Genomic DNA, 25,356 nt, shown 5'->3' on the forward strand with positions numbered 1-25,356 from the left:
CAGCCACTTTTTTTTGTTGTCGCTATATTTATTATATTCATGCTAAAAGCATATTCATCCAATGACAGTCCGCAGACTTACTGATCACTAACGTTCTCCCGTTCTTCCTTTCCTCATTTTTATTTTTAATTGAGCATAGTTGACCTACTGCCCTAGAATAAATTAGTTTCAGGTGTACAACATAGTGATTCAGCGATTGTATACACATTATAATTACAATGACAATATATATACATTACAAAATGCTCACCACCGTGAGTGTGTATTACAGTGTGATTGACTCTATTCCCTATGTTGGACTTTTCATCTCTGTGACTTATTTTATGACTGGGAGTTTCTACCTCTTCATCCCCTTCACCCACTTCACCCATCCCCCATCCCCTCCCCTCCCCTCCTTTTAACCATTTTTTTAAGTTCATTTATTTATTTTGAGAGAGAGAGCATGAGTTGGGGAAAGTTAGAGAAGGAGGGAGAGAGAGGGAGAGAATTCTAAGCAGGCTCCACACTGCCAGTGCAGAGCCCAGTGTGGGGCTCGAACCCACAGAGCCATGGGGTCATGACCTGAGCCGAAACCAAGAGTCGGATGCTCAATGGACTGAGCCACCCAGGGTCCCCCTGACCACTGTCACCAAGGGATTTGGCTGAAGGTTGAAGAATAGAGGGAGCATGAGGCATCACGGTGGTTATTTTGTTTTCTTGTCATCTTTTCAGCTTTTAAAAATGTTTATTTATTTATTTTGAGAGAGAGAGGGAGAGAGGGAGATAGGGAGAGGCAGAGAGAGAGAATCCCAAGCAGGCTCTGAGCTAACAGTGCAGAGCACGATGTGGGTCTCCATCCCATGACCATGAGATCATGACCTGAGCCAAAACCAAGAGTCGGGTGCTCAACCGGCCGAACCACCCAGGTGCCCCTCTTTTTCACTTTTAACCCTTTTAGAAATTACATTTCCTGTAACAGCCCCTACGTTTTGAAACATTCTGCGCGTGTCTTTTCAATCTGTTGACAACATTGGGGGAAGAATTGAATTCCTTCCTTCATCCAAAGCATCATGCTTGCCTGCCATTAAAATGGAGTTCCGGAATCTCAAACTAGCGGAATAAGAGAATGTGGCAACCTGGGGAGCGTCACCACAAAATACCTCTGTTGAGAATCTCAGGGCTCTTGAGGTTGATAGTAGTTACAGCAGCCTGACTCCCCCTGATAAAAACATAATGGTTGTATCTAAGGAAGTGCCACCCTGGGTTGACGGAAATCAAAATCCCATTAAAGCGAAACTCTGTCAGGGTTTCCTTTAAATGTTCGACGGGCAGGGAGGCACAGGTTACCCACAGCATACTAAATAGACGCCTTGTTCTTCAAGCCACTTTGCTTTCTGCCCCCCACACTATTTCTTCCGGCCCTTTTCTGAATCAAAAATTAATTTGTGGTCTTCCAGCGTTTCATCTTCCGTAGTATTTCCTTGTATCTTTTGGGCAATATGTTGGCTTTGGAGCCTTTGTCTGCAAATGTTGCTCCTTAATGCTCCTTTTATCTAAAGCATGCGAGCCACCGACTGAAATCCAGAAATACTTCAGTATCTGTCTGCCTGCCACCTCTGTGTTGTGGACTCTTAGACTTGTCCCTGATATTGTCTCTCTAAGATACAGTGGCCTGAAATGTCTCATTTAACTTCCGTTTACAGAGAAGTTTCTAATTCAGATTAATAAGGGAACTTGCCTTTTCGGCCAAGGCTTCTGCAGTTCTGTTCCTGGTGACCATGAAATCTCCTTGAATAGCTTGAGGGAGACAAATGATTGATGGGGGCGGGGCAGGTGGGCATCTGTTCTCCCGGGTCTAGATGCGTGCCTCCCGGAAAGGTGGACAGGACTCCACCCACAGCTGGAGAAGGCTGAGCCCCTTGGGGGTCTGGGCTTTAGGTGGGTGGCCAGTGCGGGAGAGAAACGAGACCCTGGAAGTGTTTCGGGGTGTGGAGTACTCTGCTGCCAGTGCTTCTGGTCACTTCCTTGCTTGCAGGTCCTGATCTAGGGAGCATGGTTCAAAGGCAGAGCAGACTCTCGTAACCAGACAGGCACATTCGAGTGCCAGGCAAGAGCTGGGTGCTGAGAGAATGAGCGGTGCAAGGCATGTTGGGAGAAAGCTCTGGAATGAGAGCTGCCACAGCAGGTGACCGCAGAGCCTTGGGGAATTGCAGTGGGTGCCCCTCGTGCCCTTGGACATAAATCAGGACGAGAGATCAAGAGACGCGTAACTGAAGAGGAGAACCAGAGCAGAGTTGCATGTGCTTTCCCTAACTTGTCTTTCCAGTAACTTTTTCTTCTCTTTCAAGATCCGTGGGGCTTGTCGGTCAGGAAGCCAGTTGCGTTGGTCTTTCCATTTTGGGGTTTGGCAAAAAGGGTCCAAGAGGTGAGACTGTCATAAAGCCTTCTTGGGCTCTCTGGCCGGTGGCCTTCCTTCCGCTGTGCTTTTTTCTTTTCGTTTCTGGTTCTTTCCTTTTTTTTCCTTCCAGAGATGCCTTCAGACTCCCGGTGTTCCTCTCTCTCCACCTTGTTGTTTCTGTCTCTTACACCTTCTTTCCTGATAACCTACTGCTTCTGGTGAAAGTGTGCCCCACATAAGTCACCTTCCTTTGTGTTGTGGTTAAAAGCCAAGATGGAAATGTGCTGAGTCCTCCAGCAGATAGTGTATTGTGGGGAAAAAAAGAAAAACTAGCTTTGTAGAATATTTCAGGTGGGTGGACTTCTTTCGTTGTTGTTACAACTGTCCAAATAGAGCTTTTGGGTGGCAGATTCTCCCTAACGAAAGCAGTTAGACACGAACATCCTCGCTTTCCATTTTAAACGTGCCTTATGTTGTCTCCAAGTTTGTAAATATTAAGCTTACTCTATTTTGGGAAACCCTTGTAGGTTTACTGAGTGTAGGAGGCATGGATTCACTGTGTTGCAGAAGAGGGACAGGTGCTGTCATCTGTCACCGGCCTCTGGATAGAGCGGCCTCCTAGCCCCGGCATGGGGACCGCAGCTCTCAGCACTCCAGGCAAGGCTTAACCCAGGGCCAAGGACGGATTAGAAGAGTTTCACAGTCAGACCTTAAAGCCCACGGTTAAATCCTCTGTTGCTTTCTTTCTGCCTCTCGTTGGTCTAAAACACGTATAGCTGCTGTCTCTCTTTCCCGTGTGCTTCTGTCTACCGCGGTGTGTCGTGTAAGGAGCGGAGGCATGTGTCAGAGCCTGTTTCGAGGACCGGAGATGCCATTTGGTGGACCACCCTCCGCTTTCCTGTTCTCTTCTGTTGTATCACCTTTGAAGATCTCCGGCTACTTGGCTTGATGGTCTGTCAGCAGGTGCCTGATAATATTTGTTCCCAGTTGTCGTTTCACTTGGATGTCCTGGTCTGTCCTCAACCATCTATCCTAGAGCCTTCTTGACTCACTTGCTGTAGGTGTGCCCTATTTCCTCACCCGTCAAACACCATCGATAGCAAAACACACCATTATCCTCCGTGCTGCTGAGAAGGAAGAGCTGCCGATGAAATCTGACACACCACTGAGCGGGGGACAGGCCGGTGTCCGAGACGTGGCGTTGCGGAACAGGAATTGATGAAATATGGTTTAGACTTGCATCTTGTTTTAGGACACGATCGTGAGAGTCTGTCTTTCAGTAGAGTAACGTGGCCGACTTCTTTCTTTCTTTCAACTGGTGTTTTTCTGTTGGTGTCCTTTATGCTTTTCGTTTTTCTGCTTCCGTGTCGCCTTCTTGTTTTCTCTCTCTCTCTCTCGCTACATAGTCTGCTTCCTTGACTCATCGCCTGCGGCGTTTTGGGAAAAGTATGTATATAAATCCTAGTAGCGGTTACAGTACATTTTTCAGGAGCATTCTTTAAGCTATATTTTTTTTCTCCCTTTTTCCTTTGCTCATTTGTTTCTTCAGTTCAACATAGGAGTGGCATCATATGGTATTTGTCTTTCTCTGACTGACTCATTTCGCTTAGCAGAATACATTCCAGCCCCATCCGTGTCATCGCAAATGACAAGATTCCATTCTTTTTTATGGATGAATAACACACACACACACACCACCTTCTTTATCCATTTATCAGTTGGTGGACACTTAAGCTGTTTCCATAATTTGGCTACTCAAGACAATGCTGCTATAAACATAGGCTTAGCCTATACTTTTCTAATCCTCAGAGTCAAGAATGACACCTCTTTTTGACTCTCGTTTAGTTGTAAGCCACCTACTTCCAATTTCCTGTTTCTCTGCTATACTCTTCCCAATTTTTGATAATATAACGTGGTGGGAGGTGTTGTTAATATTTTAATACTAATTCAGTACTTCATGTGGTAACGGTCAAATCTTTTTAAAAAATAATTCTGACTCAACATTCCGTTATGTAACCATGTTTAGAAAAATTACTTCAGTTTACTTCCAGGGCTGGGACTAGGGTGAGCTGAGTGAGGTACTCAACTTGAGCACACACTTAAAGGGTGCGGACGTAATTAAGATAAATGATGTTGTTTCCTTAAAAAAATTTTTTAACGTTTATTTATTTTTGAGAGACGGAGCGAGAAAGCATGAGCAGCGGGGAGGGGCAGAAAGAGAGAGAGAGAGACAGAGAATCCGAAGCGGGCTCCAGGCTCCGAGCTGTCAGCGCAGAGCCCGACGCGGGGCTCGAACCCACAAACCGTGAGATCATGACCTGGGCCAAAGTGGACGCTCAACTGACTGAGCCACCCAGGTGCCCCGATAAATGACGTTTTAATGAAATGTTTTTAAACCAAAATTAATGCAAAAATAATGAAGGATGAGCAAAATATCAAAATTTTAAATTAAAGACAGGATTCAGCACGGTGAGGCAAGGGAGTCTTATGAGACTTTTCTTTCTTTTCATTTACTTTGGTTCAAAAATATTGTGTGAAAATGTCATTTATCTCGATTACTGAGTGTCTTGGTGCCACTTTAAAATTTACACCCCGGCGGCGGAGGGGGAGATGTCCTTTTTACCTCCCTCATGCCAGTTCTGCTCAGCTGTGTGTTTAACTGGGCTCATTGCACACTACCAGTCCAAAAGGACTTTTCTAGTCTCCAGCTCCTAATTGTGCTTCTGTTCATCATATACTGGTACATGCCCGCAGGTCGTTTTGAACCCCCAGAAGGTGGAAACTTTTGAGTCTCTCTAGTGCTATGGGAAAACCTGCACTGTATAGAGTTTAAGAGTCTGGGCTCTAGAACCAGGCTGTCTGGGTCGTAATCTTGACTTTACCACCTACTGGCTATTTGCACCTCTGTTTCTTAATCTGTCAAATGGGCATAATAGTAAGACTTACTACCTCATGGGTCGTTTTTAGGATTAGATGAGTTAACACATATAAGGTGTATACACTAGTCCTTGGCACTTCGCAAGAGCTCAGTAAATGTTGACTTTTTTTAGCAGAGGGAAGGTACGTTAGCTCCAGACATCATGGTCCCCTGGCCCCTGACCCCACCCCAAATCTGTAGACTTGTACTTGCACCTTCTGACAGTATTGTAGCAAAATTCATAACTCTTGTTTTCCTTTAAGGCAAGTCCAACTTTTCTGCCTTAAATGATTGGAAAAATATTCCCTTGATTTTTGTTATTCAAAAATATTGCCGAGTTTCATGAGCTAGGCATTCATTATACTCTACTTTCCTATGAGTTGGACATTTCAGCGACGAAAAGCCTAAAAAAAGATTGCCGGGCTGTGCCTACATGTGTCTTTTCCCGTTGACTTTGATGGAATGTGGTAGACCATATCGTCAGCACCCACGGCTCTGTCTTCAGCTCAGGCTGTTTCTTTTCTTTTCTTTCTTTTTTTTTACATTTATTTATTTTTGAGAGACAGAGTGTGAGCGGGGGAGAGACAGAGAGAGAGAGAGGGAGACACGGAATCTGAAGCAGGCTCCAGGCTCTGGGCTGTCAGCACACAGCCCGACGTGGGGGCTTGAACCCGTGAACCGTGAGATCGTGACCTGAGCCGAAGTCGGACGCTCAACCGACTGAGCCACCCAGGCGCCCCGGCTCAGGCTGTTTCTTTTCTGCTGTCATCACTTGCTGTTTCCGTTCCATTGACCGGATCTCTGTCCATCAGGATCTCTTGGATCTCTGTTGTGCATCTTTGGGATTCTCTTCTGTCTCACTGTTGCCTTGCTGCTCTTTGCAGCTGTACCTGGGGGAGCTTCCTTGTCTCCACATATTACATTTGACTTTCTATGGTGTTGATTCTTCTTCCCAGTTTCAGTGTTAATTTTAACTCTAATGCTGATTCACTTTCCTCATAATTCCTTAGTGCATCTATCTCCTTTTTCACTTCAGTCTGTTTTCTCCTCCAGCTTTCTGGTCTTGTTTCATAGAGGCTCCTTTGTTCTGTGTCGTACTGATGAGACGCCTTTCCCGATGTTTTCTCTGATGCCTTACGTTAGGAATTGCAGAGAGGTGCTTCCTTCCTCTAAGCCTTCCGAGGATACCATTTCTTTTCCCCAGCTCGGTACAATCCTTTTCATTTATTCTGTGTTAGAATTTTCCTCCTTCGTCCTGAAATGAAGCAGGCCTATCCAGACTCCTAAACTAAGTGATCATTTATTGGAGCACCCGGGTTAGTACTGACTCACTGGTTCTTTGTGCTGAATCCATAGAGTATACAAAAAACTACATTCCCCAGCATGCATTGCTACCTTTGTTCGTCCAGTCCCGGCCTTTGTCTATCCCAGGATGCAGTGTGTCACTGCCTGTGAGACTCTGCTTCCCTCCCCATTATCTCCTGGGTTATCACCTCTGAATGATGGTGATAGGGAGGTGAGGGAGGGACAGAGTTGAGGTGTGGGAAAATGAAGGGAGCATTGTCTTGATTGCCTTTTAAGATTTCCTAATTACTCTTGGGGCGCCTGGGTGGCGCAGTCGGTTAAGCGTCCGACTTCAGCTCAGGTCACGATCTCGCGGTCTGTGAGTTCGAGCCCCGCGTCGGGCTCTGGGCTGATGGCTCAGAGCCTGGAGCCTGTTTCCGATTCTGTGTCTCCCTCTCTCTCTGCCCCTCCCCCGTTCATGCTCTGTCTCTCTCTGTCCCAAAAATAAATAAACATTGAAAAAAAAATTAAAAAAAAAAAAAAGATTTCCTAATTACTCTAGATGAAATTTACTACTTGTATAATTTTTTTTAATTTATTTTTTATTTTTTTATTTTTAAAATTTTAATCTTTATTTTTGAGAGAGAGAGACAGAGAGAGAAAGAGACAGAGTGTGAGTGGGGGAGGGGTAGAGAGAGAGGGAGACACAGAATCCGAAGCAGGCTCCAGGCTCCGAGCTGTCAGCACAGAGCTCGAGGCGGGGCTTGAACTCACAAACTGCAAGATCATGACCTGAGCCGAAGTTGGACGCTCAACCGACTGAGCCACCCAGGAGCCCCTAATTTTTTTTTTTTAAAGCACTCCTGTATTTATGAGCTAGTTGCCCAGTATTTAAGATCTGAATCCAGCTCTCAGTCCCTGAGAAGTAGTTGGTTGGCAAGACAGGCGTAAGAAGTCTCTTTCCTCCTTTCTCATGGCAGATTCTAGTGTCTTGAACTTTGGGTTGGTTTTCTTAGCCCAGCCCCATCTATCCCCATCCATCTTATTATTTATGGGGACTCCTCCCAAGTCTGGAGTTTTTTGGGTTTCTTTTTTGAGTTTATTTATTTTGAGAGAGAGAGAGACAGTGAGAGAGAAGGCAAGAGAGGAGTAGGGACAGAGAGAGAGAAGGAGAGAGAAATCCAAGCAGTTTCCATACTGTCCGTGCAGAGCCTGACGTGGGGCTTGAACTCACAAACCATGAGATCATGACCTGAGCTGAGGTCAAGAGTTGGATGCTTGACTGAGCCACCCAAGTGCCCCTAAAAATTTATTTTCTAAGTAATCTCTACACCCACCATGGGACTCATACTTAAAAACCCAAGATCAAGAGTCACATGCTCCACTGACTGAGCCAGCCAGGCGCGCCTCACCTTTTTTCAAATGGCCTCAAGAACTGATATGCAGATACCATTTTGCCATTAAAAAATGTGGAAAACACGCATACTAAAAAATTTACCAATTTTAACTATTTTTAAGTATCTAGGTCAGCACAGTGTTGAATACTTTCACATTGTTGTGTAACCAACCTCTAGAAAACTCTCCATATTGTGAAACAAACTCCATACCCATTAAACACTAACTCCCCTTCCCCTTGCGACCACTGTCCATTCTACTTTCCGTCTCTCTTTTTGCCATTTCTCGTTTTTGTTTTTTTTTTTAACTTTTAGGAGGGTGTGAAACTCACATTCCTTTTGAAATTTACTGTCTCTGAATATTCATTCATTTGGCACGTATTTATTGACCGCATGTTGTGTGTCAGACCATATTCTGGGTTTTGGGGACACAGCTACGAGCAGGGGCAATATTGTCTCTGCTTTCAGGTGCTGACATTTTAGGAAGGAGAGAAACACAGTAGACAAACAAATGAGCAGGGTGAGCTTAGATAGGGAGTTTAGATACGTGCTGTGAGGACAGTAAACTGACTGACGGGACCGGGGGTGCTTTGGGGATGGTGCTTTGGCTGGGGAGGTCCCAGGGGGCTTCTCTGAGCAAGTGATGTTTGAGTCAACCCCTGGATTTATGCTGGAGAGCTCTCCCCCAGGTAGAACTGGAGGGGGGGGGCGTGTTCTGAATGGGAGGAGCGCCAGGCGCGAAGGCTCTTGACCGTAATGAACTTGGCTCGCTTGAGGAATGGAAAAACTACCAGCCTGACTTGAGCCCAGTAAGCAATGAGGAGAAAATGAAATGAGACTGGGCAGTCTTGCAAGCCAAACAGCTAGATTATGTTCCAGTTGCCACGAGGAGCCACTTGAGGCTTTTAAGCCACAGCTATGTGATCGAACACCTGACAGTTAGAAAAAAAAAAAAATTCTGCATAAAACTATGCTTGTGTAGGATAATCCCGTACACAGCGACAGGCTCGCTGCACATATCCAGCTCTTTGATCTGCCTCTGTTACTTTGTTTCCATCAGCCAGAGTCTCCCCAGTGTTAAAAGCCTGGGATACTTGCAGGTTTTTCTTTGACTGTAATGAAAAGGTTGATGGATATGATTACCTTACAGGTGGAACTCCTGAGACCCTGAGAGGTCGAGTTCTAGTGCACATAAGGCAGGATCCGCTTCAGCCCACCTTTTCTTCATCCCTTATACCTGCTCTTAGACCAAGAACATAGCCTCCAGAGGGAGGGTCAGCTGAGTTTGAGATCTTTTCTTATTCTAATGGTAGAATTGCCATTCTCAAGAGGAAAGGGAATTCCCTGCCATCACTCCTGTCCCCATTAGTAAGCATATATAGATAGTCTGTAATAATACCTGACTCGGAAATAAACAGTATGAGAGCTAAAAAAAAAAAAAAAAAAAAAAAAAAAAAAAAGTCTTTGTTTTTCCCCCAAGAATTGAGGGAAGATTAGAAAAATGCTTTTGTTTTACGAGACTGGTGTTTGTAAAACGTTTCTTGCTAGAGTGGAATGAACATGTGTCCTTAGGGGCTTCCTGACATTGGCAGAGGCGGGGGCACGTGATGCAGGCACCTTTTCAGAGCCGTGGTCATGATGTCAGTTGGCATTTGTTTTTTAATGTTTGCTTATTTTGAGAGAGAGAGCTCACTCAAGAGAGAGCATGAGTCGGGGAGGGGCAGAGAGTGGGAGGAGAGAGAATCCCAAGCAGGCTCCACACTGGCAGGGTAGAGCCCAGTGAGGGGCTCGAACTCAGCGACTGTGAGATCGCGACCTGAACCGAAACCGGGAGTTGGACGCTTAACCAAGTGAGCCACCCAGGTGCCCCAGCAGTTGGCATTTATGCCACAATGTGAGCAGCCCATTTCTGATCAAATTGGACTTGTTTTTCACTATAAATATATATTTTTAATTTTTTAAATAAAAAAATTTTTTTTTTTAATTTTTGTTTTGACACAGAGAACATGAGCAGGGGAGAGACAGAAAGAGAGGCAGATGCAGAATCCGAAGCAGGGTCCGTCCGGGCTCTGAGCTGTCAGCACAGAGTCCGAGGCGGGGCTCGAACTCACAGACCGTGAGATCATGACCTGAGCGGAAGTCAGACACTTAGCTGACTGAGCCACGCAGGCACCCCTTTTTATAAATATTTTTTGAAGATTAAAAAAATTAAGAAAAACACCTTTAAGAAAATCTGGCTTTGGTGAATGCGCTTTTTTTTCCCCCCCGAAAGACGGGGAAAGAGCCAGCCTGTGGTGAATCTGGCATTGCCATTGTACAGATTCCAGTTTATAAATAGATCCAGATCTGCACGGCCCTTGGTACCTCATCCAAAACAGGCCCGCTGACATTGGCCACAGGCCACTTCCTGGGCCCCTTTCGGGTCAGCCTCCTTATACAGTGGGGCACGGGTCTCTGTTGAGCCGTAAATGCTTGCCTTGGAAAATCCTAGGCATCATCCCGGGTCTTTCTTTCAGAGAACATCCTGGGATGGCACGGGCCCGAGTCACATTCCACGGAGCAGCTGAGAAACGGGACGCTTGGCTCTTTGCCCGCGGCCAGCGCCAACGTAACCTGGGCGATTTTACCAAACTCCGCCGAAGACGAGCAGAGCCCGCAGCCAGAGCCAGAGGTAAGCGAGCCGTGCGTTCTCTCTCGGCACCTGCGTGGCTTGTGTTCTCGCTTGTCCCGAAACGTAGCAATCATATTTGTAACTTGCTCGTCTCTTTGTTTCAAGAGGAGCCAAATCATAAAACGGAAGCGTTGCCCGGAGAGGGAAAAGCGGGTCGGCGTGCGCCCGGCACGTCTGTTCTCGTGTCTGGCAGCTGCTGTGGGTGCGATGCGATCCGACCCACGAGGAATCTCCTGTTTGCATTGAAATGGGAGTCGTTTTAACTCCCAAGTGGGAGAAACTCAAACACGCCCATTCAAACGATGCCCGTTGACGCGATGGGAGCAGTTACAATATATTATGTCGCTCCCCTGAATAATGGCTTCTTCATGTGGTCCGTGCTAACCTAAGCGCCTGCCTCACACGCTCGAGCCCTGCATGCTCCAGAACCAGGCCAGGGTCCCCCCGGGGCGGTGGCTGGCACTCCCGGGCATTGCGCTGCAGCCCGGTCCCCGCTGCAGGGGACAGCTGTCCTGCCTGGTCCGGGAGGGGCAGTCCCTGCAGATCCTCGCGACCGGCCGGGCTCTGGCAGGCTTCGTGGACTGTCACCTGCCCGCAGGACTCTCCCGACTGACCGTGCCCCTGAGCGGCGGCCGGAAGGAAGCCAGATGCAGCATTTCCTTTTGTTAATTTTACTTTGCGTCGCGAGGCAACTTTGTTGTTTGTGGCTTTGGATGCGCCCGTCCTATTGACGTGACCCTGTGACCTAGGCGGAGCCGTACTTGAACCGGGTGTGAGGGGTTGTTCTTCCTTCCAGATGAAAACACCGTAGCCTGAAAACTGTAGGGCATTCATAAAATCTGCTTTGGGAGGTTGAAAGCCCCAAGGCAGCTTCTTGGATCAAACGGTCTTGGTTGTCGACGGAGCATGTTTTTCCGGGGCACCTGGGTGGCTCAGTCGATTAGGGTCCGACTTCGGCTCAGGTCATGATCTCGCGGTTGGTGAGTTCGAGCCCCTCGTCGGGCTCTGTGCTGTCGGCTCGGAGCCTGGCGCCTGCTTCGGATTCTGCGTCTCCTCTTTTTCTGCCCCTCCTCCACTCACTCACGCTCGCGTGCGCGCGCTCTCTCTCTCTCTCTCTCAAAAATAAACATTAAAGAAAAAAATACCGTTTAGAAATGTTGTCCAAGCTTCACATGATTATATTCTGTGACGGGGACTTGGTAGCTTAGCTCTCCCAGAGGCAGGATCAGCCTGCCCACAGATACTTCATTAGCATCTATCAGGTGCCTTCGCAGGGCGTGAAATGAACGGGGGGCGTGAGATTCTTGAAAGCACTTGCCTCTACCTGTACGATGAGAGTCCGGTCGATCAACTTGCAGCTGATGTGAAGGTGACTCAGAAGGTAAGTTGGTGGCAGCTGAGTAAATGGTAGGAGCCCTGCTGCCCTATTGTTCTTCTGAGAGCCTTGGGTGGGGTCGCATGGGAGGGTTGAAAACTGCAGTACGCTTCATTTCCTCCTCAACGAACCTTTGGGGGGGGGGTCGCATCATAATAAATATATTTATATTTAAGGTCTTGCTCTAGGGAAAAATGAAAAGAGTAGGCGAGTAAGTTATTAGATATTTAGTAATAATTCTTTTTTTTTTAATTTTTTTTTTTCAACGTTTATTTATTTTTGGGACAGAGAGAGACAGAGCATGAACGGGGGAGGGGCAGAGAGAGAGGGAGACACAGAATCGGAAACAGGCTCCAGGCTCCGAGCCATCAGCCCAGAGCCTGACGCGGGGCTCGAACTCATGGACCGCGAGATCGTGACCTGGCTGAAGTCGGACGCTTAACCGACTGCGCCACCCAGGCGCCCCAGTAATAATTCTTTAGGTTCTCACTCCCAGCAGCATTCTTGGGCAAAACCTAACAGAAGCCATCACCTAATAAGCGTACTTACCAGGGCTGGTGACCTTGCCCGTCCTGTGAATCCATCGTTGTGTCTTCTGCTCTTCCCTGACAGTGCTCCCTCCAACCCTGATTCTTGAGAGGCCAGATCTGTCCTTTTTACCTAAAATGGTTGTCCGCTTTGCTGTACCGATCACTAGCCTCGGCAGAAGAGTGTATTGTTGTCCACGAGAAACAACCAGCTTCCCAATTCAACTTGTTAAAAATACTTTGAGGGAGAAGAAGTAGGGAGAACTTTTTCCCCCTCAAGTTAGGAACATCTTTAATTTCTGGTTGTCGTATTACGTTTACTCCAGTCCGAGCAGCCTAAGGTGTTGTTGGGTATGTCCCTACAGCAGCGAGGACTTATGGGGGGCGGGGGTGATGGCAGCATGGTGGTGTTTTGATGGTTTTCTGAGACGGGATCGGTTAGAGACTCCTCTCATTTTTTTCCCCCGAGCGACAGCTCTGGTAGATGAGTCTCACAGCCCGAAAACGGTCATTTTCTATTTTTATTTTGTCCTCTGTCACTTTTTTTTTGTCTTAAGAATTGAAGAAGCTAGCAATATCCACCCAATAGTTTTCCTGTCAGAAAAAAGGAAAGTGTTTCCGTTGCCTCCCTTTTGTACAATTTGGAGAACTAACCCAAGAAGAAATGAAGTGAAATTCCTTATGAGAAGCTTCCTTAACCCTTTGATACAGAGAGTAGAGTTACTATGTGAGTCACTGCCGGGGAACTCAGGATTGTATTAACTCAGTCCAGTTCTCACTGGGCACAGACTGGCTGTCCTACCATTCAGTTCAACTCTTGACATTATCCACCTGGGCGGAGTGTCAGATCCCACAGGTTAAGGGCTCAGCCCCCCAGGACTCTCCCATCCCCCCTCCCCCCACCGCTCCAGCCGATGACAAGTCCAGGCCACCCGTGCTTCTGCCCAACCGGCTGTAGGTCAGAAGTTCCCACAAACCCCAGCGTGAGTTTGGATCATTTGCTAGCACAGCTCACAGAACTCAGAGAACTGTTTACCAGTTTATTATATACAAGGTTGTAATTCGGGACCAGATGGAAGAGGTGTATGGGGAAGGCTCATGAGTTTCCATGCCCTCCCCAGCCACCTCCATGTGTTCACCAACCTGGAAGCTTCTGAACCCTATTCTTTTGGGGTTTTATGGAAGCTTTATTATGTAGGGATTGATTAAATCGTTCGTGACTGAACTCAACCTCTGGCCCCTCTCCCTTCCCTGGATGTCAGGGGGTGGGACTGAAAGTTCTGCCCCTCTAATCAGTTTTAGTTCCCCCAGGAAACTGTGTCCTTCCTTAGGTTACCTAGGGGCTTCTAAAAGTCATTCATTAACATAACAAAAGACACCTTTCTTTCTCGCCCCACTCTCCTCACCCCTTCATCCCTTGGAATTATCAGAGTTTTTTTTTTTTTTTTAAATTTTTTTTTTTCAACGTTTATTTATTTTTGGGACAGAGAGAGAGCATGAACGGGGGAGGGGCAGAGAGAGAGGGAGACACAGAATCGGAAACAGGCTCCAGGCTCTGAGCCATCAGCCCAGAGCCTGACGCGGGGCTCGAACTCACGGACCGCAAGATCGTGACCTGGCTGAAGTCGGACGCTTAACCGACTGCGCCACCCAGGCGCCCCTTGGAATTATCAGAGTTTTAAGAGCTCTGTGCCCAGAATGGGGACAGACACTCTTTCTTATTATGAAAGTGTTATACTCCCCTCCCCTATTCTGGCTTTCCTGTAAAACAACTTATAGATACCTGGAAAATTAATGCATTTTCAAGCTTAGTCTGTTCAATTCCCAGCAGAATAAAACTGAAAGACCAGTGTGTATTTAATATATGAGTTAGAGTAGAACTGTGGTTCTCCTCTACTAAAATTTTATTCTGCTGGGGCTAGAACTAACTGCATGTGAAAATGAAATATTCGTCCATAATGAAATGAGTTAGGATCTTGGTTTTACCCATTAGCAGACGATTTTTCAACTCCCTTCGCACCGTTTGAAATTGAAATTTAGAAAAAGGTTTTTGTTGTGCTGTCTTGGGAAAGAATACCTTGTAGTAGGGTAAGGGAGAACAGTGATGGGGAGATACCGGGATTGACGCTCTCGGCCCTCCTGATGGGAAACCTAACAACGGCATGTCCCGGAATTTTGTACAGCTAGGTGTCGGAATGCATGATCGGCTTCATAAATGAACTTGTGTGAGACTTGGAAGCCTGAGAGGAAACCAAGTTCCTTGTGCTGGTGCTGCTGGTGGGCAAGTCATGGGGGTGTGTGTGTCCCAAGGCAGTTGCGGGGGCCAGACGCATTGTCCGAGGGCCTCAGGCCCACCTGCTTGGGCTGGAGAGGCTGTTGGGGTGGCAGCCGCGGCCACTTCCCACCATCGGGACCTTGGCTTACCTACCGCCTACCATGGTGTGTCCTTGAAATAAAAGTTGAAGGGGTCTTTGCTCTTCCACTCCTCTCAGAGATTCTGTAAGCACCTAATTCCCATATCTAATCCCTTTCTGATTGAAATACCTGGTGTGGTTTCTGTTTCCTGCTGCGGATCAAGACCAGTCAGTTGCACTTGGGGATCAGAAAGCAGAGGGTGACATGGAGACAGTCGTGTGTGTGACCCTGTGGACCTACCTTTCTGGAGGGACAGAACTTTCATTTTTTTTTTTAAATTTTTTTTTTAACGTTTATTTATTTTTGAGACAGAGAGAGACAGAGCATGAACAGGGGAGAGTCAGAGAGAGAGGGAGACACAGAATCGGAAGCAGGCTCCAGGCTCTGAGCCATCAGCCCAGAGCCCGACGCGGGGCTCGAACTCGCGGACCGCGACCTGAGCTGAAGTCGGACGCTTAACTGACTGAGCCACCCAGGCGCCCCAGAACCTTCATTTTTTTAAAAGTTAGTTTTATTGAGGCGTAATTCATAAATAGTAAAACCCACCCCTTTTTGAAATAGTTTTGAGAGAGAGAGAGAGAGCGTGCGAGCAGCGGAGGGGCAGAGAGAGAGGGAGATCAGAAGTGGGTTCTGTGCCGACAGCAGACAGCTGGACACAGGGCTTGAACCTATGAACCGTGAGATCATGACCTGAGCCGAAGTCGGATGCTTAATGACTGAGCCACCCTGGGGCCCCATAGCCACCCTTCTAAAATGCAGTTTTGTCACTTTTAAAGAATTAAAACACAGAGTAGCTCTATCACTTGACAAAATTCCCTTGTGTTTCTTTATAGTTAGCCCCTCCCCCTAGCCCTGGACAGTCCTCATCTGTTTTCTGTCCAGGTAGCTTTGCCTTTTCCGGAAATCCACAGAAATGAAATCATACGGTGTGTGTCCCCTTTTGGGTCTGGCTTCTTTTGTTTCGTGTAATGCATTTGAGAGCCGTGCACGTTGGCGTGTTAATCAGGGCTTCCCGCCTTCTTCCTGGTGACTTGTATCCATTGGATTCAGAGTTGGTTTCCCCACTCACCAATCGAAGAACATTTGGTAAACTTAACTTAAATCCCCCACGGATAAACTAGAAACAGGGAAGCATGTGTTAATCATTTAAAGCAGATATTTGGTGTCCGGATACCTACCCTTGGCCAGGAGGGAGGAGGTGGAGAATCGGTACTACTAATCTCTTTCTCGGAGACCCTGGGCAGAGGTATTTAAGCTAGTGCCTCAAGAGCCCGCTGTCAGTTGCTGTGCACCCCTGCGTTGAGTGTTCCTGTACAGACATTGCCTGGTTAATTGTCTGAACTTCAGGGCAACAAAGCTGTCAAGAGACCACACACCCTACATCCCCCCAAATCTAGCAGGTTCAACAAGACTTCTTTTTCTTTCTTTCTCACATTTATTTATTTTTGAGAGAGAGAGAGAGAGAGAGAGACAGAGTGTGAGTGGGGGAGGGGGAGAGAGAGAGAGAGGGAGACACAGAATCCGAAGCAGGCTCCAGGCTCCGAGCCGTCAGCCCAGAGCCCGACGTGGGGCTCGAACCCGTGAACTGCAGGAACTACAAGATCGTGACCTGAGCCGAAGTCGGATGCTTAACTGATTGAGCCACCAGGTGCCCCCCGCCTTTTTTTTTTTTTTTTTTAACAGAAAGACTTCTTCTAATGTCCCTAAGTACTGAGCATTTAGCCAAATGGGCTTTGGTTAGAAAATTGCAAAATTGAATTTTTAAGTAAGCACATCATAATCTCTCCCCCACTTCCCCAAGGGAGGGGAGGAAATTGTTTGACAAATGAAGGAAGGAGACAGATATAAAAGATTTCGCTGAATTTTGCCTCAAGAAGAATTTCCATGCCCTTGGTGGATTCGTCATTTTAGCACTGAACTTTTGAACCACCTAACAACACAGAATGCTGTGAATTTGAAATCGTCTGACATTCAAGTTGAAGCCTGGCCAGTATAATCCCCTCAATCCAGTTTTATCATCTCCTGATTCTTCACCTCCATGATACATAAATGTATAGGTATTTATGACTAAGGGTATGTATCAGGCACGGGATGGTGATGGATTTGGGAAGAGAAGGTAATAGATTGTTTTGATCCTTTGGATAATTAACACAAATGTTCAGTCTTACGTGTTTGTTCAAAATATGTGACACCCATTTATTTGATTCCAACCATTTAATGAAGGAGTGAGACATTTATCACTGACTTCTGGCAATTGAAAATCGCTTTATTGAATTCTGAATTTGATTTCAAATGGTCGCTACACGGGAAATATTGTTGATCACATTTGTTAGAATTTGTTACAAGGGAGTTCATGGGGAAAACGATCCCCTCCCCTCCCCACCCCACTCCCCATCCTATCACCAGTTTGATCGCATCTCCTTCCCAGATCCTGTAGAACACCTCTTTTTTCTAAATCTTTTCTTTGAATCACTAAATCTTAGAGTAGTCATTAGGGGTCAGATGGCTGCTCTCCAAAATGGAGTGACTGACTAACTGGCCAAAAGTCCACAAAACTGGCCCATGGGAGACAAGATTGGTATCTGGACTTCCTCTCTCCCAAGCCAATACCTTTCCTCCACACCAGACCATCTCCTGTATCTGGTAGGATTCTTTTCAGTTACAATAGCAGAGACTCGAACAACTAGTGGCTCAAGCAGTAAATAAAATCTTCTCACAGAATAAGAATTCTGCCAATCAATACTTCCAGGTTTGATGGCCTCAAAGGCACAGGCTTCTGAAAAAACAGTATGGAGGTTCCTGAAAAAATTAAAACGAGAACTACTGTATGATTCAGTCATCTCACTTTTGTGTATTTATCTAAGAGAATCTCTCAAAGAGATGATTATTGTAATTCAGAATAGCCAACAGGCAGAAACGACCCTAAATGATCATCCGTGGATGAATGAGTACAGAAAACGTGGTTACACAATGGATTTGCATTCAGGCTTTAAAAAGAGTGAAATCTTGTCATTGGCTGCGACATGGGTGAACCTTGAGCGCATGATGCTGAGTGAAGTAAACTGGTCATGATTGCATTTACATGAGGTATCTAAGTATTCAAAGTCAAACAGAAAGTAGACTGTTGGTTGCCAGGGTCAGGGAGGTGGTAGAGAGGGAGAATTGAGGCGATGCTGTTCAAAGAGTTTAAAGCTTCAGTCACGCAAGGTGGAAATGTTCTAGAGATCTGTGCAACAGTGTGCATGTAGCTAATACCTATACACCTAAAAATTTATCAAGTGGGTTCATTTCAGGTGTTTTTATCATGTAAAAACTGATTATTTCTGCTTAAAAGGGTGCGTGTGTGCGCGTGTGTGTATGGATGGATTTCTTCTCTTCTTCTTACTATTGGCTTTTTATCCTTAGGCGTGTCACTTCCTGATTGCTGCATGACAACTACAGTCCCCAGCATTACATCCTCACAACAGTATCCTTTAGAATGTAGGAAGAGATGGGGGGGCTCTTCTAAAGACTCTTACTCTTTTCCAAGACTCTTGATGTGGGAAGGGCAGCCCCCCGCCGCTGGTCCCCATACACTCTTTCCGTTATATGGTAGCCAGAACTGGATCACGTGCCCACGCCAAGACCTAGAACACATTGTTGGTAACTGGATTTCTAGAACTACTTCAAAGCAATCATGAGTCTGCCTCTGTGGCTGTGGAAGAGTGTGCCTTCCCTGAGTCAAAGGATCTCGAGTCCTAGAGATCTCAAAATTGGATCCGTTAAGCAAGGTTGGAAGAGGAATCTGCCTTTGGGCAGTAACCGATGGCGTCTGCTGGATCCCTAAATGTGCCCCGAGCAGCTTTTCTTCATGCAGAAATCATCTTCGGCTTCCCTAGGACTTTTCTAACCCGGCCATGTCATCTTGGAGACCAGATTCTTTGAAGGTAGACCCCACCTCTGGTGCCTCTTTGAAGATTCCAAAACAGTTAGGAAAGTACTGTGCACATAGTAGACCTTTTATAAATATTTGCCGAAGGAATGTGAATGATAAGGTCCATTTGTACTGTTCGTAACTAAAGGGCATGCTTCTCCCTTGTTCTCAGTTCCAGGCCTCGCTCTTCCTGGTGGTTCTGGAAGCCCCGGTAGAAGTAAGTTTAACTTATCGAGTGGCATACGAGTTACGTAGGCTGCCGTGACAAAAGATTCATTATTGGCCCGTGTCCCGGACCTTTCCAGGCAGAAGGCTCTCCTCGTTGGTCCGTTTCTAGCCATTGGCGTTGACCACCTATGCAAAAGGTACTAGATGGTGGTGGTTGTATGTGGGACCCTTGTTATAGCCACTGAAGACAGTTTTAGGTCCTGACATGAGGAGTGCACAGTGGCTTGATCATCTGGGTGTTTTTTCTTCTGCTCTTCTGGCTAATCCATCGGGCAGATGTAGAAGATTGCTATCTGACCCTCAGGACGTTAAAAAATCAGAAGGATTCAGGTCGTTACTTACCTTTGCAGACACACTTCTCCCAAGTTTGCTCTGTGTCGGAGTATACTAAGACAGTAACTGTTCATCTACTCAGTTATTTGTTTATTCGTCAAACATGGAGTTACTATGTGTTGGACATTGAACGGAGAACTCCTTAGTTCAGAAGATTTTTATAACCCAGTACTATAAACTGAATCGTGCCTACCTCCCCTTGCAAGTTCATATGTTGAAGCCCCAACCCCCATGTGACGTATCAGGGAGATAGTGTCTTTGGGAGGCAGCTAAAGTTAGGTGAGGTCATAAGGGTGGGGCTCTAATCCAGCACCCTAATCCAATAGGACTGTAGTCTTGTAAGAAAAGGAAGAGAAGGAGACCCCTTTCTCTGCCCTGTGGAGACAGAGTGAGAAGGCGGCTTTCTGCAAACCAGGAAGAGCCCTCTCACCAGAACCCAACCATGTTGGTACCCTGATCTCAGTCGTCCAGCCTCCAGAACTCCGAGGAAAATAAATTCTCAGGCACCTGGGTGGCTCCACTGGTCAAGCGTCTGACTCTTGGTTTCGACTCAGATCATGATCTCACGGTTCGAGAGTTCAAGCCTTGCATCAGGCTCTGTGCTGACAGCACAGAACCTGCTTGGGATTCTCTCTCTCTCCCTCTCTCTGCCCCTCCCACTCTCCCTCCCCCGCTTCTCTCAAAGTAACTCAATAAACTTCTGGGAAAAAAACTCTCTTGTCTAAACCGTCTTGTTCATGGCATTTTGTTATGGCAACCTGAGCTAAGATTCTCAGCTTCTTAACAACTTGCATAATTCACAATACTTAGGATTTGTTTTATATTTTGAGATTAGAAGCAGAAGAGATGGTGTTTAGGCAAGTGATGTTTCCAGGAAGTGATGTTTCCAGGTTAGTTATGCCAAGACTGTGTAGGTCCTGGGGTATGTGGCCACAAATCTGCCTGTGGCTCGTAGCAGTCAAAATGACGATCTCTGAGGGGCGCCTGGGTGGCTCAGTCAGTTGAGCGTCCGGCTTCGGCTCGGGTCAGGATCTCGCAGTTTGTGAGTTCGAACCCCGCGTCAGGCTCTGGAGCCCGCTTCGGATTCTGTGTCTCCCTCTCTCTGCCCCTTCCCCGCTCGTGCTCTGTCTCACTCTGTCTCTCAAAAATGAATAAACGTTAAAAAAAAAAAAAGTTGACGATCTCTGAGATGCCATGAAAGACGAATACGTGTTTCTGTGATATTCTAGTATGTTGTTCCTTCCGTGGCTAAGAGTGCTTTTTTTCTTGCCAAAAAAAAAAAAAAAAAAACCTCACATTTTTTTTGCCCTTTTTTCTTCTTTTAACAAACCAACAACTATAACCATCACGCACTGACCTGAGCCCCGTGTGCATTTTTCAAGGTCTCCTCGAGCTTGGTTTCCGGTGGCATTAATGAGCTCTCCTACTACAAGGCATGATGGTGTAATTTCCTCCGCAGCTTTGGGGGATTCATTTCAGTGTATGCTACTTTTTCAAGGACTTTTTCATCCTTCCATCCTACTTCTTCCTCTTCCTCTCTCGCTTTTTGTGGGTGATACTAAAGTTTTGTTTTCTTGACTGGGTGTTGCTTTTGTAAGAGAGGGGTGGACTATAGTGGAAGGTCTCAAGTCTACCTTCTTGGGGGCCTGTAGGGTATGTCTCGGGACTTTCACTGGGTTTCAACACTGGAATCAACAGGTCTTTGGGGGTAGCCTTAGGAGTGGTCACCATGTTACCTCCCTTCTCTCCCCTCCCCCCCCCCCCCCCCCCCAGCCAGTGTGGCTTTGTGACATAAACACAAAGGGAGGTAGCCGCCTTGGATTTGACAATTGTGAGCTGGAGCCATATGAAGAAAATCAGCACCAAGTGGTATACTCTGTTCTACCCCACAGCAGTACTCGAAGGATCCAGTGCTTTGAACCTGGTGAATGAATGGTTTTAAAACACTGCAGTGTTGAGTATGGGTTTTCCCGCCTCTTCCTCCTCCTCTCTCTGCCTCCTTCTCATTGCTCTTGCCACGAAGGGAGGAAGTCAGATCTGAAGCAGAGGTGAAGAGTTGAAGAGTTTGTAATGATGTGGTAGGGTATTTTTTTAGTATTCTGGTTTTGGGGGTGTTTTTTTCTCTGCTTATGAACGTGGGCCCCACGTTTCACAACCCCTTGCCAGCCTCCTCCCATGAAATTATACCAGGAGAAACGAGCTTTTCACCGTCTGCCTGGCTTACATTTTTATTTGCCCACAATGAATAACTATTCTCGAGGTGATTTATATGCTGCCCTGGGATGACGTTCACTTTCCTGAGATGGAAAGTCGGCGCTCAGAGATTTATGATCTTGGGGAAAGAATGTTATGGAAGAAAAGAGTACAGTCTTTTCTCACATGTACTCTGGGCTCTGCCCGCATTCATCAATGAGGTCTGTATCCCTTTTGCAATTTGAATTGAGTTTTGTGGCTGGCTCGTGGGCCTGTGCAGTGCAGGGGCATACTGGGTGCTAAATCAAGATTGTGGATTCTCAAATTTGGAGTGAGGAAGATAGGCATGAGCAACTGGGCAGGCGGAACGTCGATTGCGTGTGCACCAGTAAGAGAGCTGTAGCACCAAGTCCCCATAGCGACTTTCAGACTCTGTGGATACAGGAACACCGCTTCTCTAACGCTTGAGTATACTTCACCAGTGGCTAGGTGGCTGCCCGTCTTGTCTCCAGTCACCTCAGGACCGTAGCTGTCCTTGGCCCCTGAAGATACTGAAGCGACAAGGGCCACAAGGTGGCTCCTGTGGGGTGACAAGTGCGGTCAGGTGTCATGTGACGCCCCGACACCACCATCTTCTTTCTCCTGTTGGAGGGCACCCCCATCCCTCCCCTTTTCTCTGTCATTCCCCCCACCCGCTCTGTACCCAGCTAAGCAGATGCTGGACTGTCCTCATGCCACATGTGGCTGTCTCCGTTGGCCACGATAATCCCAGCAGGTGACCTCGTTGTGAATAAGTAAAGGAAGTGTGGCGGAAATACGGGCACATGGAAGGAAAGGGAACTGTAACTTTTTCGGAAATGGAATTCACCATACTGGAGAACCTTGTAGCCTTAATAGGCGCTCTTCAGCGGGTCCCACGTCACTGTTCACGATTTTTTCCGATCTCCTCAGGGTTTCTTTCCTTTCAAAAGAATTAAGAATGTATGTAACCTTGTTTCTTAGAGTTATTTTATTTTTTTTAATGTTTATTTTTTGAAGGAGAGAGAGACAGAGTGTGAGTGGGGGAGGGGCAGAGAGAGAGGGAGACACAGAATCCGAAGCAGGATCCAGGCTCTGAGCTGTCGGCACAGAGCCCGACGCGGGGCTCGAACTCACAAACTGCGAGATCATGACCTGAGCCGAAGTCGGCCGCTCAACCGACTGAGCCACTCAGACGCCCCTCTTAGAGTTGTTTCAACATTTGTAGTGCAAAAGTATTAAATCTCCACTCGTTCTAGTGAATGAATGTAGAGTACTTAAGCCACATCATGAGTTTCAAGGAGCTTTGTGGGTCACTCCAGAATTCCAGGCCCTTACTCCACGAACGATGGTATGTTTTGGAAAATGTGTTTCAGATTCCAAATATTTCTTTTCAATGGCCTGTGCACTAAAATGCAGGGCCAGCTTGTAGTTCTGACTTAAAAAAGAAACGTATTATGCAATTCAGGGAGGAAAGGACTCCTTTGGGGATTTGTGAAGTTTTCTCACAGCAGACGGATACCAATTTCATGTTCTGAGTTGAGAAAAGAAATGGAGACAGGGGAAGGGACCACTTTTATGTTTACATGCCTTTTTGTGTTCTACTAGGATGCATTGTCAGAGCTAAAAACAGTTAGTTTGTTCGTTAGTTTATTTGAGAGAGAGGGAGAAGAGAGAATCTCAAGTAGGCTCAGTGCAGTCAGGGCAGAGCCCGATGTGGGGCTCAAATTCATGAACCATGAGATAGACCATGACCTGAACTGGAATCAAGAGTCAGATGCTTAACCGACTGGACCAACCAGAGGCCCCTGAAAACTTTATTTAGAATCAGCTTTTATATAGAAATCTAGAAATTCCCATAATGGGAAAATACCCACCCATTTAAGGTGTTGCTCTGTGACATCAGTGGTCCTCACCTAGGTGAGTGGAGACTCCTGTGCCCTGCAGATGTGAGGGACAGGTGTCACAATGGTTGCTTCCCTAGCCTTAGCAGAAAGCCTTTATAAACATCGGAGTGACTGCCCCACAAAAGCAAGTTTTTTGTTTATATCCGTTTAGAACACAGATTCCTTGAAGAGGCAGTCAGTAGAATATAAAGTACAAAAATCATAATAAAGGCCACGAGGGGCGCCTGGCCGGCTCAGTTAGTGGAGCATGTGACTTTTGATCTCAGCATCTTGGGTTCAAGCCCCACTTTGGGCATGGAGATTACTTAAATTTTTTTTTTTTTTTATAAAGTAATAAAGACAGTGAGGGATCCTGTTTTAGATAATTTGGCTGTTGAGAGGAGTAAAAAGTTTGGGAGAGTCCCAAGGGTGTTTTGGGGAGGTAAGGTTAATGATTACATTTCTAGGATAATAGGAGTAAAGCTAAAATTTCCTCCTTCTCTTGAGTATGTTGGCATAGAGTAGATGTCACTTTAAGCTCCTGTCTTTTTTTTTTAAGTTTTTTTGTTTGTTTATATTTGAGAGACAGAGTGCAAGTGGGGGAGGGGCAGAGAGAGAGAGAGTGGGAGACACAGAGTCAGAAGCAGGCTCCAGCCTCTGAGCTGTCAGCACAGAGCCTGACGTGGGACTTGAACTCACGAACCGCGAGATCATGACCTGAGCCAAAGTCAGGTGCTTAATGGACTGAGCCACCCAGGCGCCACTAAGCTGCTGTCCTTGATGAGGGGTGGCAGGATGCCTCTCTAGGATGTGGCAGGGCAGTCTGAAACCCATCCCCTTCGCCGGCTGCCATGGGGGGATGTGGGCAGTGTTAGTAGTAATGATTGGAGTCATTTCCTGCTGAAAATGTCAGAATCAGATGAGATCACATATTTTCAGTGTTCAGCCTAATGCCTAGCACATAGTAGGTGCTCAGTGGTAAATCAGCCCTTACTCCCATTGTTCTTTGGCAGTCCCTGTCCCTGGATATAAATGTCTTGAGAAACCCCCAAGGATGTGTTGCTGTGCCATCCTCAAGAGACACTCACTCCTCAAGAGACACTCATTTCTCCTTTGTTAGTCTTTCAAAAGAGCAGTCTCGGTCTAAATGAGTGTAAATACATCTGTATGGTGAGGCTTGATTTACAAAGGACTTTCACGAACAACTTCTTCAAATACAGCTGCTTCTGGTGTAACTAATTTAATAATCATCAAGGCAGTCGTGTTACTGGTCTTGGCTGGGTTCTCTTGGAATAAGTCCTAAAACCAGCCAGCCAGTTGGCCGTGTGGGCCCAGGTCACTGGGCATCTGTGAGGTGCGGATGCCCAGGTGGGCTGATTTTCACAGCATACCCCAGGCTTGCCCACCAGAGGAAGTTTGGGGTGTCGAGAAATAAAGGAAATCTCAGTGGGTTGTTTTAGTTTCCTGTTGCTGCTGTAACAAATCGCCATAAATTTAGCGGCTTAAATGACACAAATTTGTAATCTTACAGTTCTGTAGGTTGGAAGTCTAAAATTAAGATGTTGGCAGGACTTCATTCCTTTCTGGAGGCTCTAGGCGAGAGTCCATTTCCTTGGCTTTTCCAAAGCTTCTAGAGTCTGCCCTCTTTGGCTCGTGGTCCCTATCTCTCTCTTATGGGCCAAGAACGTTGCTTCTCCTTGACTTTCCATAGTCATGTCTACCTCTGGCTTCCTCTTCTGTGTCCCTCTTCCACTTTTAAAGACCCTTCTGGTTATATTGGGCCCGCCCAGATAACCCAAGATAAATCTCCCTACTTTAAGCTCAG

General features: G+C 46.6%; 1 protein-coding gene across 1 annotated transcript in view; it reads left to right on the plus strand.

The window, feature by feature from the left end:
* Positions 1-25,356, plus strand: part of OSBPL10 (oxysterol binding protein like 10) — a 308,147-nt gene that overhangs the window by 231,281 nt on the left and 51,510 nt on the right. The window contains exon 6 of the mRNA XM_047099830.1: positions 10,489-10,643. Within this exon, the coding sequence (XP_046955786.1) occupies positions 10,489-10,643 (155 nt within the window). The remainder of the gene's footprint in view (positions 1-10,488; positions 10,644-25,356) is intronic.

This window comes from Lynx rufus, unplaced genomic scaffold (assembly GCF_022079265.1).
Source record: "Lynx rufus isolate CCGP_SWC_20201006 ecotype Redwood Valley unplaced genomic scaffold, mLynRuf1.p SCAF_5, whole genome shotgun sequence".
Classification (NCBI taxonomy): Eukaryota; Metazoa; Chordata; class Mammalia; order Carnivora; family Felidae; genus Lynx; species Lynx rufus.